The sequence below is a fragment of the Oryctolagus cuniculus genome, chromosome 11, assembly GCF_964237555.1.
Source record: "Oryctolagus cuniculus chromosome 11, mOryCun1.1, whole genome shotgun sequence".
NCBI lineage: Eukaryota > Metazoa > Chordata > Mammalia > Lagomorpha > Leporidae > Oryctolagus > Oryctolagus cuniculus.
The window spans coordinates 30,810,465-30,825,417 of record NC_091442.1 but is presented as its reverse complement, the minus strand read 5'-3'; the positions used below and the strand labels follow the sequence as shown (position 1 = coordinate 30,825,417).

At 46.0% G+C, this 14,953-nt stretch overlaps 1 protein-coding gene across 4 annotated transcripts in view; it reads right to left on the bottom strand.

The window, feature by feature from the left end:
- CHGB (chromogranin B) overlaps window positions 1-14,953 on the bottom strand; it is a 55,108-nt gene that overhangs the window by 1,432 nt on the left and 38,723 nt on the right. For 2 of the 4 annotated variants that reach the window (XM_070052064.1, XM_070052062.1), the window contains 3 exons: window positions 8,604-8,650; window positions 8,085-8,178; window positions 77-1,770 (listed from right to left, as the gene is read on the bottom strand). In XM_070052064.1, coding sequence (XP_069908165.1) covers window positions 77-1,770; window positions 8,085-8,178; window positions 8,604-8,606 — 1,791 coding nt within the window. In that variant the 5' untranslated portion in view covers window positions 8,607-8,650. Of the gene's footprint in view, window positions 1-76; window positions 1,771-8,084; window positions 8,179-8,603; window positions 8,651-12,245; window positions 12,680-13,099; window positions 13,201-14,953 lie in introns of those variants that run through there. The other 2 variants (XM_070052063.1, XM_008256285.4) reach the window with 2 other exon arrangements.

Below are 14,953 nucleotides of genomic sequence, written 5' to 3'. Positions count from 1 at the left end.
CATCAGGAAGTCTGGGACATGGCATGCTAACGTTGACCCCCACAAGTGAATTTTAAGCAGAAGCCCCATACTGTACCTCCTCCTCCGTCAGAGCCCTCTGCTCATCCCCGTCCCTTTCACTTGCCACCTCGTGGCGTGGGCTCATCTGCTCCTCGGAATCGTAGAAGTCGGGAAACTCTGCCGACTTCTTCCTGTAGTGAAGCAGCTGGTCCAGCTGGGCCACCCTGTCATGATGCCTCTTCAGATCCAGTCTGGGGGCCCTCGCGAAGCTTCTCTTATCATAGCCCCAGTTCACGTCCTCAGAGAAGGGCTTCCTCTCCCACCAGTCATAGCTGTATTCTGGGAAGAAATTCTTCTCGTTCAAGGTCACCCCATTTTCCTCTTCACCTTCAAGAAAGTTGTCATCCATGCTGTCTTTTTTCTCAAAGCGGCTGTTCTTCCACTGGAGAGGGTCAAAGTAGGGGTTGAACAGCCCCCCTAACCTCTTCTTCTTTTGCGTGCTGGGGTAGGGGCCGTATTTGTCTCGAAGCATCACTTCTTCCCTGTTTGCTTTAGGGTCTTGCAGGTCCTCTGGCTGCTGCCACCTCCCACGGGCTCCTTCCTCTCCATAGTTGGGGTAATCTCTGTCCTGCTCTTTCCAGTCCCTTTGTGATGGTCTCCTTGCCTCGTCCATCTGGCTCTCCTGAACACGGTGGTGCCCTTCCCCCAAGAACCCTTCCTCTTCCCTGGCGTTAGAAGAGGCAGCCAGCTGGCCTCCCTTGCTTCTGTGATGCGGCCCCTTCCCCTGCTCACTGCCCCTCGCTTCCTCACTGTATCTGTGCTCCAAGCTGGGGTGGCCTCTCTTGTCCTCCTCCCGGCTCGCCACACTCTGAGGCCTTGGGGCCCTGTACTCCTCACTCCCTCTGCCCCTGTGCTGTTCCCCCTCCACAGCGTCAGAAGCCGGGACACCTGGATAACTCCTCACTTCTTCCCCATAGTCTGGCTGTTCCTCCGAAGCCCTGAAGTGAGCTGAGTGGTGGTCCCTCTTTTCCCCCACACCAGCCATGCCCACGTGAGCCTCCTCAGATCTCTCAGGGGCTTGTTCGCCCTCCCTGGAGGGCAGATTCCCATCCTGAGACCTGTCAGGCCTGCTCCTCCCGTGGTGGTGTCTGGGCCTCGTGCGTCGTTTGGCCACCTCCAAGGTAGCGTCTTCCTCGCTTTCCTCGGACTCTTCCTGGCTCTGGGATTGGCTCTTTGGCTCTTGGGGGTGTTTCTCCTGGCTCCTTGTCTCCTCTCCACTCTCCTGGCTGCCCTCCCTGCTGTGTGTCTTCTCCTCAGAGGGTCCGGCAGAGTGTGTGTCCCACCTGGCCGCTAATGCCTCTTTTTTCTTAGCCAATGCCTGGTTTCTTTTGTTGAGAAAGACGTTTTGTGTCTCTCCTGGTTCTTCTGGGTGTTTCCCTTCACTGGCATCTTCCCCACGCCCCTCCTTCTCATCATTCGCTCCCTCTTCTTCCTCGCTCATCTTGGCTTCTCTGGAGAGGTGACTGTTGGAGGGGTAGGGGCTGCCCCGAGGCTCGGCTGTGCTCTCTCGGCTGTGCCCACCTCCCTCTGTCCATTTCTCTGTGTCTGCCTTTGCTGGGCCCTGGGCGTCCTCCTCCCCTGGGGCTCCTGCTTCCTCTCTACTCGAGGGCCTGTGGGCTTCCGAGACATCAACTGGGTCTCTTAACAATCTGACTTCGAACTTGGTGTTTTCATTGTCACTCTTCTCTTCATCTTTGGCCTCTTTCCCACCTATAATGAAAATACAAGAGTAAGTATAACCTCAAAATTGTTTGTAATTCAATAAGCACTAGCCTCAGCAATCACTACAAATCCTGAGGACACTGAAAATTTCTTGGATAATTTTTTCAATTAATAAAGAATATTCTCAGATTCCTTTTAAAAGCAAATGCTATAAAAGTCCCTTGGCTGTTTTTTCTTTAAAAGACTTATTTTATTTCATTTAAAACACAGAGTCACAGAGAGAGGGAGATACAGAGAGAGAGAGAGAGATCTTTCTTCCACTGGTTCACTCCCCAGATGGCCCTGGGCTGGGCCAGGCCAAAATCATGAGTTTTTTCCAGGTCTCCCACATGAGTGCAGGGGCCCAAGTACTTGGGTCATCCTCTGCTGCTTTCCCAGGCGCATTAGCAGGGACCTAGATCGGAAGTGGAGCAACTGGCACCCATAATGGGATGTTGGCATTGCAGGTGGCAGCTTACCCTGCTACACCACAACACTGGCCTCAGGCTTTTTTTCAATCTAATAATACACTCTATATTTTTATGTTTCCATACTATCTGACCAGCATTTCATCTGTAGTATCCATAACCAAATTGAAAGCCAGACATAGAATTATGAAACATCAGAATTTAGAACCGGAGCAACTCCTCTTTCCATAGACATTGAGACGAGACTCAGAGAAATATAATTAGGGACCGTTCTTTCCATATTTACTCTATGTGGGGTTTAAATAGTTACCATGTTATCAATGACTCCAACTAAAATCTAGATAAGCAAAGTTAAATAGCCAAAATGAGAAATAATCAACATTCAAAGGAGAATTTAAAAATTTTTAATTATTAGTGTATCTGGAGTATATTATTCAATCAGCTGTGCAGACTTAACGCCACAGGAAGTGGTGACATAACTCAGGCATTGGTTGCAGCGGGAAGGACCATTTCTTCCTTCACCCAGGTCCCTTGGCCAAATGTGTTCTCAGACATTGAGGATAAACTTCCTTGGCTGAGGTGTCTTTGTTTCATGAGTCAGCAGCAGATGGTAAAACTGATATTTTAATGGAAGGCTATTCTCTTTCCATCTTTTCCAAATTCTAGCAGCTCCTTCGCTGACTCCCCCTTCACTCATGAAAGGATATACAGCCAACACTGTCTCAGTCACTAGATAGAAGGGCTTGCGTTTCTTTCTTTCTTTCTTTCTTTCTTTCTTTCTTTCTTTCTTTCTTTCTTTCTTTCTTTCTTTCTTTTAAAGATTTATTTTATTTGAGGGTAGAGCTACAGACAGTGAGAGGGAGAGAGGGAGAGAGGGAGAGGGAGAGAAAGAGAGAGAGAGGGAGAGGTCTTCCTTCCATTGGTTTACTCTCCAAATAGCTGTAACGGCCGGAACTATGCTGATCCGAAGCCAGGAGCCAGGCACCTCTTCCTGGTCTCCCGCATGAGTGCAGGGGCCCAAGGACTTGGGCCATCCTCCACTGCTCTCCCAGGCCATAGCAGAGAGCTGGACTGGAAGTGGAGCAACCAAGACTAGAACTGGTGCCTATATGGGATGCTGGCGCTGCAGGCAGAGGATTAACCTACTGCGCCACAGCGTCGGCCCCAATGGCTTGGATTTCAACCCATGTCAATGAGTTCAGCTGTTAGGTAGGAAGTCAGTTATGAGCTTATGTGTGTGTGACATAAAGGCCTAAAGAGAAGACATCTATGTCCAGCATATGCATCTGCATCTCAAAGTCACCCTGACAATGTTTCAGGGGCAGCCCGGTTTTCGAATCCTGCCCTGCCCCCTTCTACCTGATAACCTGCCAGGTGGAGGTCCCCGCCCCTTCTGCCTGACAAATCTTCCACAATCTCCCAGGTGCAGTCCAGTATCTGCATTTCAAACACCCTGCTCCGGATCCCCATTCTCTAGGGGGTCCTGCTCACCCTTCCTCTGAACCCAGGATGGCGCCAGCTAGGCTTCCTCCTGCCTGATACCTTCAAGGGAACACTCAGATAGGAGCTTAATATTTACAGCCATAAAATCCTTTGTTTCAGGAGGAGATGTGCGAAGACAAAGACCCATCTCCTTAAAAACCCCCGGCCTCAACCGGACTGCACGCTCTGCCTCTCTGCTGAGCCGCCCGCCTGGTCTGGCCAGGTGTAATCTCTCCACTCAACCATGTAACCTCCACCCCCCCACCCCACCCTAGTCTCTCAGGCTGTCTGGAGAGGTGCCCATCCATCCTTATGGATGTCCCTTCCCTAATAAACCTTGCTATTTTACCTCCCACTACTCTCAGTCTCACGCCTGAATTCTTTCTTGCGCGAAGACAAGAACCCTGCAATTTCTCTGGTAACACAGCCAGAATGCCTAAGGCCAAGATCAGTGCCTGCCTTGGGTCTAAATCTGCACCATCCATTGCAGGAGCCACAAATGTGCTTGGTCCAGATGGGGAATCATGCTGTCCAAGATTTCTAAGACTTCATAGGAAAAAAAAAAAAAGTGTAAAATATCTTGGCCAGCACCGCAGCTCAATAGGCTAATCCTTCACCTGCGGACCGGCACACTGGGTTCTAGTCCCTGTCGGGGTGCTGGATTCTGTCCCGGTTGCCCCTCTTCCAGTCCAGCTCTCTGCTGTGGCCCGCGAGTGCAGTGGAGCATGATGGCCCAAGTGCTTGGGCCCTGCACCTGGCTCCTGGCTTTGGATTAGCACGGTGTGCCGGCGCAGCGGCCATTGTGGGGTAAACCAATGGTAAAAGGAAGACCTTTCTCTCTGTCTCTCTCTCATTGTCCACTCTGCCTGTCAAAAAAAAAAAAAAAAAAAAAAAACAAAAAAAAAAACTATCAATGGTGGGGCTGGCACTGTAGCACAGCGGGTTAAAGCCCCCGCTTGCAGTGCCAGTATCTGATGTGGGTGCCAGTTCAAGTCCCAACTGCTCCACTGATCGGGCTCTCTGCTGTGGCCTGGAAACACAGTGGAAAATGGCCCAAATCCTTGGGTCCCTCACCAGCATGGGAGACCGGGAAGAGGCTCCTAGTTCCTGGCTCCTGGCTTTGGATCGGCCCAGCTCCAGCCGTTGCAGCCACTTGGGGAGTGAACCAGTGGATGGAAGATATCTCTCTCTCTGCCTCGTCCTCTCTGTAACCCTGCTTTTCAAATAAATAAAAAAATAAATCTTAAAAAAAAAGAGACCTGATTTGCCTTTAAAAAAATCTCTCAATGGTTTCTTCTGTCAATTATATTTTAAAATGATAGTATCCTGGAGGTATGTTACAGCAGTCTGAGCTCTCTCTGTCCTGGGAAGACACTGATGTCATCTGAGAGTCAGCTGAAATGGAGCTGATCAGACAGGATCCCAGCCTCCAGACGCACAGGGCCAGGTGGGTATGTAGGGTCTTAGTGCCAGGAACAGAGTGTTTTTATTTTTTTCCCAGTTAAGTGTGTTCTGTCTATAGCAGCTTGTGCCTAAGGCTTAGCACTTCTTTCTAAATTTAGCTATCAGCCCTGCAGGTGAGATTGGAAAAGGGCTATGATTAGCAGCACACAGTCACTGTCAATCTATAAAATCAAGGTGGGGAGCTCATGGGGGGAAGTGCACCTGTCATCCCTAACTGTTGTGCTACAAGGACCACCAAAGCAACCCCAACCGAAGAGAATTTTTGTTCTTGTGAAGAAATTGGATGGTGTATATTCCATGAGGCCCCTTCCAGCCATAAAACAATGATTCTGCCTTACTCTCCAAATGCTCATTTGCTCAATGAGTGCATCCTAACTCAAGACACGCAGGAGGAGGGGGCATGTAGCACAGCAGTAAGATGCCTCTTGGGATGCCCACATTCTCTACTAGAGTGCCTGAGCCCAGGTCTCAGCTGTGCTTCCAACCCCAGGTTTCCATGAATGTGCATCCTGGGATGCAGCAATGAGGACTCAAGTACTTGGGTTCCTGCCACCATTGTGGGAGACCAAGATGGAGTTCTAGTCTTCTGGCTGTGGCTTGGCCTAGCCCTGGCTGTTGTGGGTATTTGGGAGATGAACCAGCAGATGGAAGATCTCTCTGTGTCTGTCTCTTTCTCAGCATTTCAAATAAATGAAATTAAACTGAAAAATACTTTTGAAAAAAGACATGCAGGAGAGAGGGGGAGTGGATATGAGCTTGAGGTGGGATGAAGGCTGCATGAAGGAATTGGCCACCCCCTCCCCCTCAGGTGGCTACCAGCTCCAGAGCCTTCTGATCAACAGAGGACAGATTACCAAGACAGAGAAAACTGGAGTAAGACAGACGTTGCACCCTGGAGCCCAGGGGTGAGTTCTAAACAGCATTTTCAGGAAATTCAAATTCCAAATACCAGAGGTGATGCTTAAAAAAATAAACATTTAAATGTTTTGAAAAAAATCTCAAGATCTGGTGAGAGGGTTGTATTTCTCCACTATAGGATAAGAGCTGAGAAGTGTCTGCTCCCCACCAAGGAAGGGATTAATGTCTTCCAGCTTGTGAGTCATTTCCTGTTCTGCCGCACTCCTTTATGTTATCATCTGTGTAGCTCTGGCTGGGGTTCAAGGCTGCAACCTCAGAGGAGCTCTCACACCCTCCCCATCTCAGGGTCTGATGTCTCTATGGGTACAGTGCCTCCAGGGTCCTTATAACATGGGTCATCTTATTTTTACTGGTTTCCTAAGACTCTCTCAAGAGACATCAAAAGACCCCAGGAACCTAAAAGCCCATATGAGATACCCTTTCCTAAGCAATCCTGGTTCTTTTGGTGACCTAAAATGACCTCTCACTTTTGCATCCATCAGGTAAACAAAAAGAAAAAGGCAAATAGCAAGAGGGATTTGCTCTCTGGAGACCTGCTCTGTTGTCACTCGTTGTAATGGCCAGAAAGAAAAATTCAGAAAGAGGTGTATGGGCCAGGTTGTAGGAAAGCTTCCATCCTCTAAAAGTTGATTCCCAAAGGCTGAGGCCCAACACCTTACCTTGAAATCCCCAAAGGTGGTTTAAGTTACCCTGGATCACTCTTCTGGCCAATTTCTAACATTACTTGTTGTCATCATGTTATGCATGAGGGCTCATGTGCAGCAACAATAACAGAGATTTGCAATGAGAGATTTTAAGAAGCAAAAGAAAAAAAAAAGTCAAGCTGTTCCGAGCTTGACTGAAAATTTAAAAGCAGAGGAAGATGTTAAAAAGAGCACTGTTGGGGCCAGTGCTGTGGTGTAGTGGGTAAAGCCACTGCCTGCAGTGCCAGCATCCCATATGGAAGCCAGTTTGAGTCCCAGCTGCTCCACTTCTGATCCAGCTCTCTGCTATGTCCTGGAAAAGCAGTGGAAGACGGCCCAAGTCCTTGGGCCCCTGCACCCATGTGGGAAGACCACGAGGAGTCTCCTGACTCCTGGCTTTGGATCTGGCACAGCTCCGGCCATTGCAGCCAATTGGGGAGTGAACCAGCGGATGGAACACCTCTCTCTCTATCTCTGCCTCTTCTGTCTCTGTAACTCTTTCAAATAAATAAATAAATCTTGAGAAAAAAAGCGCACTGTTTCCTGGATTCATTTAGACCAGTCTGACTTCATGCATAGAAGAGACTGCGTGGCTTTGTAAAATTGGTTGGTCTCATAATGTCAATTCCCAGTGGATACTGCTTATCTCACTGTTCAGATTTTGTTTTCCACAGAAGCTATTTAATATAAAGAAGACTTCCCAAAGGCCTTTAGTCTGACTCATTGGGATACTCTGTTTCTATCCTAAAGCCTTCTAGTCCTTGGGCCTGGAGCTCCTGGTCCCACCTGGCAGTACCTTCCATTCTAATAAGCTCTGCGTTGAAATGTCATAACTAATCTATTGTGTAAGCAGGCTGGGAATTTTCAAGCCACACTTCTAAGCTTCTAACTTCCAGTTGTCAGAAGAGGAGAAAGCAATGAGAAGAGCAGTTTTTCACTCTCTCTTTATCCTTTTATCTTCCCCACTCCCAGGACCCCCTCCTCAATGAATCACATATAAGCATTCCCCACATTGCCTTCCATCAAAATGAAGGCCCATTCTAAAATATGGAACCAAGCTGTTACAGATCTCCAAGACTATGACAGAGTCCAGTTCCTTCATTTTGGTACAAAGAAGTAAGCCCAAGAGGCAAGGTGCCTTCCCCAGAGTCCCACTCTAAGTGGCAGAGCAGGGACTGGAACCTTTATCTTTCCAGACACCAGTGCAGCCAGTCAACACTCTTACTGCCGTATTCTGCACCCTCTCACCCCAATCAGGTCCTGTGTAGGTAAAATGGAAGGTGTCAGGGAGGGCGCAAGAGAAAAGTCACTGCAGGGACAAAGCAGCGCCTGCAGGCGGGGCACTTACTCTTCTTCAGGACCTGTCGGCACTCAGGGGTGATGGGTGGAGCACTGGTCTTGGACAGAGCACTTGAGAGAACCTCGATGATGCAGCGAGTAACCTGGAGAAGACCCAAAAGCAGTTGGAAAAACTGATGCCCCTGGGATGATGGACTGACTGCTCAAGTCAAGGAAGAGAGGCCAGCCTGTGCAACCTGTACTGATGCGGGATCTGTGGGCGAGGAGCCAGGTTTGGAGGACCATAAACCTCTCAGCCTCTACACAGAATGATACAAGAAGGCACTGAATTGGGAAGGGGAATAAACACCCACTTCTGGACAAGGACAATGAAAGACAATGCTGTGTTGACACAGCTGTCCTCAGGGCCACTAAACTATCCAGGAAGAATGGAAAAGCACTGCTCAGGAGACATATTCTCAGTGAGGACTGTATCCAGCTATGTGGGTGTCTGTGTGTATGTGTGTTTGATTTGGTATGATGGGGAGTGGGAGAATCTAACAGATTCCAGGCTGACAGTTCTACTTACCATCTCTTCATTGTGGTTTCTGTTATCCACTGGCACAGCACTGACAGCTTTGAAGGAGAAAAAGAATGACAAATGACTTAAGTTGATTTTTGGAAGCTGTGTGAACCCAGACTCACAAAATCACTCCACATTACTTGGAGAGGGGGCAGAATTAGAGCTGACCAGGTAGCAGACAGTTGGGAATGCCTTCTACAGCAACCACACTTACCCCAGCTGAACTCACACACATGTAATCAAACAAAATTGTTTTCCCATAGCAATGTCTGAAACAATTTCTAAACGCTATCTAGCATCCAATGTAAATCAAGTCCAGAACACAGAGAATTTCTTGAGCTGATTGCTGGTTACATAGGTATGCTCAATTTTCTGAAATATTCATTAGGCTATATATAGTTTCCTGTATGTTATACTTTAATACAAGTTTAAAACAAACCAAGTCTAGATAGAACGAAGGCACCCTCCACCTTTCCTTTCCTTTTTTTTTTTTTTTTTTTGGTTTTTGTTTTTAGAATATTTATTTATCTAAGAGGCAGAGTTACAGAGAAGGAGAGGCAGAGGCAGAGAGAGAGATACAGGGAGAGATCTTCCATCCTGGCACCCCCTGAAGTGGACAAGTCTGTAATGGTGGAAGACACCCAGTACAGAAAATTATTCTAGGTTGCTGAAGCAAAAGAAGAACTAGCGGGGCCAAGAACAAAACCTCCAGACATCAGACATGGAAGCTACTCAATGCAGATTGCTTATGACCTGCAACCTGACCTTTCTGCCCAAAATGCTTTGCTCTCCAAGCCTCCATAACTGGCCCCTCAAATTAATTACATACCAGGGAGCAACTCAGAAATAGAACAGCTATTTGATTTATTCACTTTACTAAGATATCTTTTTCAAAGCATGACCTGGAATATATTCCAATTCTTTCAAGAGGCCCAGAGTTATGCAGCCTATTAGAATAATTATAAAATGCTTGAGGAGTGGCTGGCAATCCACAAAGACTCCAAGTTTTTCCTAAAAGCAATTCAGACAGGATCCAGATGGCCTACCTTTAGGACACAGGGTCCATATGCTAGGTCATTCTTTTATGCCTAAAATAGTCTTTCTCAAGAACACACCTACTTTGGTGCTTTCTCTTTCCACTTGAAACCTGCTTTTTAAAAACATCCTCTGGAAAACAATAACCATGAGAGAATTACTCCCCTAAGAAATTAGAAGCTTTACTAAACCTTCTTTGATAACTGAGTTTTGTGTGAATATTTTTCTCTTTTTTCCTCCCCACAAATGTAAAATACATGCTTTTATTACCTGCTGGCATTGCTAAAGTGTCAGTATTAAAAATTCTCATATCTATGGAAGAGAAATTTTTATACTTTTAAAAAATTTGTAGCTTTTACCTGTAATTACAGAAAAATCCTATTTCTCTGATACTATTCAGACCTCTTTTTGATGTACTTTTTGATGTAAAGAAACAAGGGTCTGCCTGTGAAAGTATGTTATGCTTCTTGGTGAGACATCTAAATGCTTCTGTATTTCTTGCAGTAGAATCTGTGACAGCAATGTAATAGCCAAAGACATGTTGACTGCCATAGAGCAATTTAACTTACTTTTCTATACAATAAGATTCGGGATCACAAAAGAAAACAATGTTCATGTTAAAAGTGAAGTCATTAAGTGGTAGAAATAATATAATAAATCTGAGAATAATTTCTCAAGTATTAATACTATATGTTATGATTATGATTTGATCCCAGACTAAAAATAATAGCTGTAAAACAGATTAAACAAACTTTTCTAATAATAAGCTATGAAGACCCAAAGTTCTTCTTATAACATGCAGGCCAGACAAAATCTGAATGGCAGAAACCATCTTACCTAATATAATGTAGATATCGTGTAGCTACTTCATTCATATTAACTTTTAGAGTATGCAGCAGCTACCGCAGAAGGTTGTGGATCTCCCTCTTGAAGCTTTTAATGGTGGAAGATGAACTAAATGGTTTCCTGAGGTTTCTCTTAACCTTGTGATTTTGCTAAATAACAAATTCTACTTGAAGGTACTCATATCTCATTGCCAGAGGCCGGGAGCAGAGGAGAATGGAAAGATAACTACTAATAGGTACAGGGTGTCTTTCTGAGGTGATAGAAATATTCTGAAATTTGATAGCGTTGCTGGTTACACAATGCATGAATATACTAAAAACCACTGAATTACACACTTTAAAAGTGTGGATTTTACGGTGTGTAAATTACAGCTCAAAAAATGTTTTAAAAGAATATCATGTACCCATTCTGTTGCTGTTAAGACATTCTCTTACATAAGAGAGCTGTAGGTATTTTATCATCACAGTTAAATTAATCCCACAAATGTCAGTTTTTGAGGTCTACAGCAAAAATAGGCAGCACAGCTTCAACCTCTTAAACAATTCCTTTCTGAAAATACTTTGACTAGAAAGAATTCTAAATCATTAATTTTAATTAAATTGAGACAATTAGCAAATTATAAAAATAAAATCTTAGAAAACTTTGAATATATGTAGTTTGCAGTAAAATAAATTGCCATTGGCTTTCAATCCATCTCTAAATTTTGGATTGAGTAATTTTTGTTAATGAAAGCTTCATGATAATAGATGGCAATATTTTAACTCTAGTTAGGAATCTCAACTTCAGATACAATTTGCTATAGATCATTCAAGAAACCACAGAAAACCTCTACTTCAATTCATGGTGGTATACATACATCTCAGCACTCTCAAGACACAGAATATTGTTACACACGCACACACACACACACACACCTGAAGATATTGTTTCTTTGAGATTCAGAGTAGTCTCAAACAGTAATCCCAGTCTTTCACACAGCAAGAGAAACTATCAAAAATCAGCGGTTTAAAATGTCATACTCCTGAATGGACTGAATCATTTTTATTTTACTACTCCAAAGACCCTTTTGTAGTTATTTTATACCCTAATTATCTTTATGGAGTATAACAGTAAAAAATGTCTATTGCAGTTTCCATTCATAACTTTAAAATAGTTGGAGTGTGACATTACCTCTTTCTGCAGATGGAAATACAAAATACAGACACAGAGCAAACCTGTGCACACATACACATACATATATATTATATGCAAACGTTTCTCAAAAGGCATATCCTATGTGCAAATGGGACTCACTTCTCCTTCCTCAAGTTGATATCACAGAGATAGTAAAAATAATAAAGGACAATATGCAGAGGCCAGTTGATACCATACTACATGTATTCCTGCCTCTCCGTGGTCACCTGGCTTTAAAGTCAATTAGATACAGAATGAGGCTTCAGTGTCCCTAGACGGGGAGAGAGAGCTGACATCCTAAAGTGAGCACAAAATGTGGGTTTCCTTGGAGGTGCGGCACGCTTTCCTCCTATCTACAGGAAAACTCAGATAGGAAAAGGCAGACTCTCCAGGCTGACCGAGTCAATCGGTGGGGAGGGGAGGCAGTTGAAGGGAAACCCAGGAACAAGAAGCGGAGACCCTCTAGCAAGGGCGGGAAATCTGCCAGTGCACCTGCCACTCTCCCAGAACCCGCGCCCAGATGCCCCGAGAGCTGCGAGGAGAACCGGGGATGGCGCTGTCCGCGGTGCTGAACGGCCCGCCGCGCCCACTCACCGGCCAGCACCGCGGCTCCCAGGAGGCTGAGAAGCACCGCACGCAGCATTGTCCCGCTCGCCTCAACCTGGGCGGAAAGAGGATGCGGCTGGATCCAGGAGGCCAGGGGCCTAGGGCAGGCGAGATGGAGGTACTCCGTGAAAGCAGCCGTGCGTCCTGGTCCCCGCGGTGCGGCGCGGCAGGCGCAGGCTCCGCTCTTTTAAAGGGCAGGCGGGGGCCGCGGGGCCGGGAGGAGCGGGCAGCCAGGAGGCGGCACCCCCTCGCTTGGCCTGACGTCACGAAGCAGCCCCCCGGGCGGCGGCGCAAGTAGGCGGAAATTTACGCCAGTCCAGGCGCCTGGGTGCGCAGGGTCGGGGGCGGGGGAGGGGAGTAAGATGGGCGGAGGGATGGGAAGGGAGAGGGCAGGTGGTGCAGCCCCGAGGCAGCAGAAGAAGCGAGCTCTACTTGCTTGGTCTGCAGAGTCTGCGCGTATCTCCCACCTCCACCACCACCCTCCTCCGCAACCACCTCCAGTTCTAAAAGCGTGCGCGGGAGGCTGCATGCACATGCGTGCGGTTCTGCAGAGAGGGCGTGCGTGACAGTCTGATGTGTGTCTCCACTACCTAACTGAGGAAGAGACTCCTGCCCAGGTCGAGGAAGTGGAAAAGGGAACGATGACTTTAATAACAAAAGATGCAGCCGGAGAATATGCGACCTGCTGTTCCTTAAAACTTTTGGGCTTGATATCTATCCATGATTCATTCATTCTGTCTCTCTCTCTCCCCTCTTCGCTTTTTTTCTCCCCTCCCTCCTTCTCGGAATACATAACATATATAGTTGGTTAAAAATAAAATCAGATGGCACCATGGATTTACCTCAAAAGTCTCCCATCTCTCCAGTTTTCAAATTGTCCAGTCCCCCTGCGGAGTCAAGGCGACTTAACCAGTTTGTGTGGCTTACTTGGAACATATGCTGCTGCGTCTTTGGAATGACTGTGCTGTATTACATTGCATGGTTACACTAGAATTTATGTAACCAACCCCCTTTCTGGGTGGCTACCCTTTAGTTTCTGCTCCTTTACAACACAGCCAGTGTCAGGGGCAGGCAGGGAATAACCCATTTGTAGGAACTGGTGCATCCTGTAAGCCCTGTCCATTCTCTCCAGCTTTAACACAGAAACAGCAAAGTATTTTTAGTATGTGTGAGAGAAAGGTGAAAACCTCTTCCAGAGTATTTTGGACCTAGATTCCCTCATCCTAACGAGGAACCAGCAATGCCCTGCACAGAAGAGAAATGATCTCTACAACACAGGCTTTATGGAACACAGTGAGCCTTCATTCGTGGTCTCTGCGTTCAAGGAAGGAGGCTGCCTGTATGCTCAAGTAAAAGGAGGTTTCAGTTTCTTTTTCCTGAAAATTAATGCGGCTCAAATTCTTTAAGCATGGGCTACATGGATAGCTCTATTTCCCTGAAAAGCCTGGAATTATTACACCAAGACCGTAGCCACAGAATATTTTTAAAATATCAACACAGCTCTGGCCACTGCAGCCAATTGGGGCATGAGCCAGCGGATGGAAGACCTCTCTCTCTCTCTCTCTCTCTCTCTCTCTCTCTGCCTCTCCTTCTCTCTGTGGAACTCTGACTTTCAAATAAATAAATAACTCCTTCAAAAAAGAAAAAGAAAGTTTCACCACACCTTTAAAAAAAATAGACTTGAGGCATGCTTTTGTCACAGAGGTTAAGTCCCTGCTTAGGACACCAGCATTCCATATCAGGGTGCCTGATTTGTGATTCTGCTACTCCACTTCCGATCCAGCTGCCTGCTGATCATCCTAGGAGACAGCAGATGATGGCTCAAGTAGTTGGGTCTCTGCCACCTCCATGGGAGGTCTAGATTGAGTTCTGGGCTCTGGTCTTCAGCCTGGCCCAACTCTGGCTGTTAGGGATATTTGGGGTGTGAATGAACAGATGGAAGATCTCTGTCTCTCTGCCTTTCAACCAACTGAAAATAAATTAATGTTTTAAAAATAGTCTTAAAAAGGATATAAGTGGGCCAATGGGTAAAATCTGAGTAAAGTCTACAGATTAATAATCATGTTATTATTGATTTCGTTTTTTTAAGATCTATTTATTTATTTGAAAGAGTTACACAGAGAGAGGAGAGGCAAAGAGAGAGAGGTATTCCATCTGCTGTTTCACTCCCCAGTTGGTCACAATGGCCAGAGCAATGCCCATCTGAAGCCAGGAATCAGGAGCTTCCTCCAGGTCTCCCACGTGGATGCAGGGACCCAAGGACTTGGGCCATCTTCTGTTGCTTTCCAAGGCCATAGCAGAGAGCTGGATCAGAAGTTGAGCAGCCCAGGACTTGAACCAGCACCCATATGGGATGCCAGCACTGCAGGCTTTACCTGCTATGCCACAGCACTGGCCCCATATTGATTTCTTGATTTGAGAATGATACTGTAGTTGTGAGAATGTCTTTGCTTTTAGGAAATGCACATTGAAGTATCTAAAGGCAATATTCTCAATTTTTAAAACGAATGTAGAGTTAGAGACAGGAAAAAAGAGAAGGCAAAAGCAAGTAGGGCAAAATGTTAACATTTGGGGAACTGGGGGTGTAAAGTTTATGAGACTTTTTATACAATTTTGCATTTTTCTGAAATGTAAAATTCTTTTTAAACATAAAAGAATCAGAGTTTTGGGACACAAAAGATTGTGTTCAAATAAAT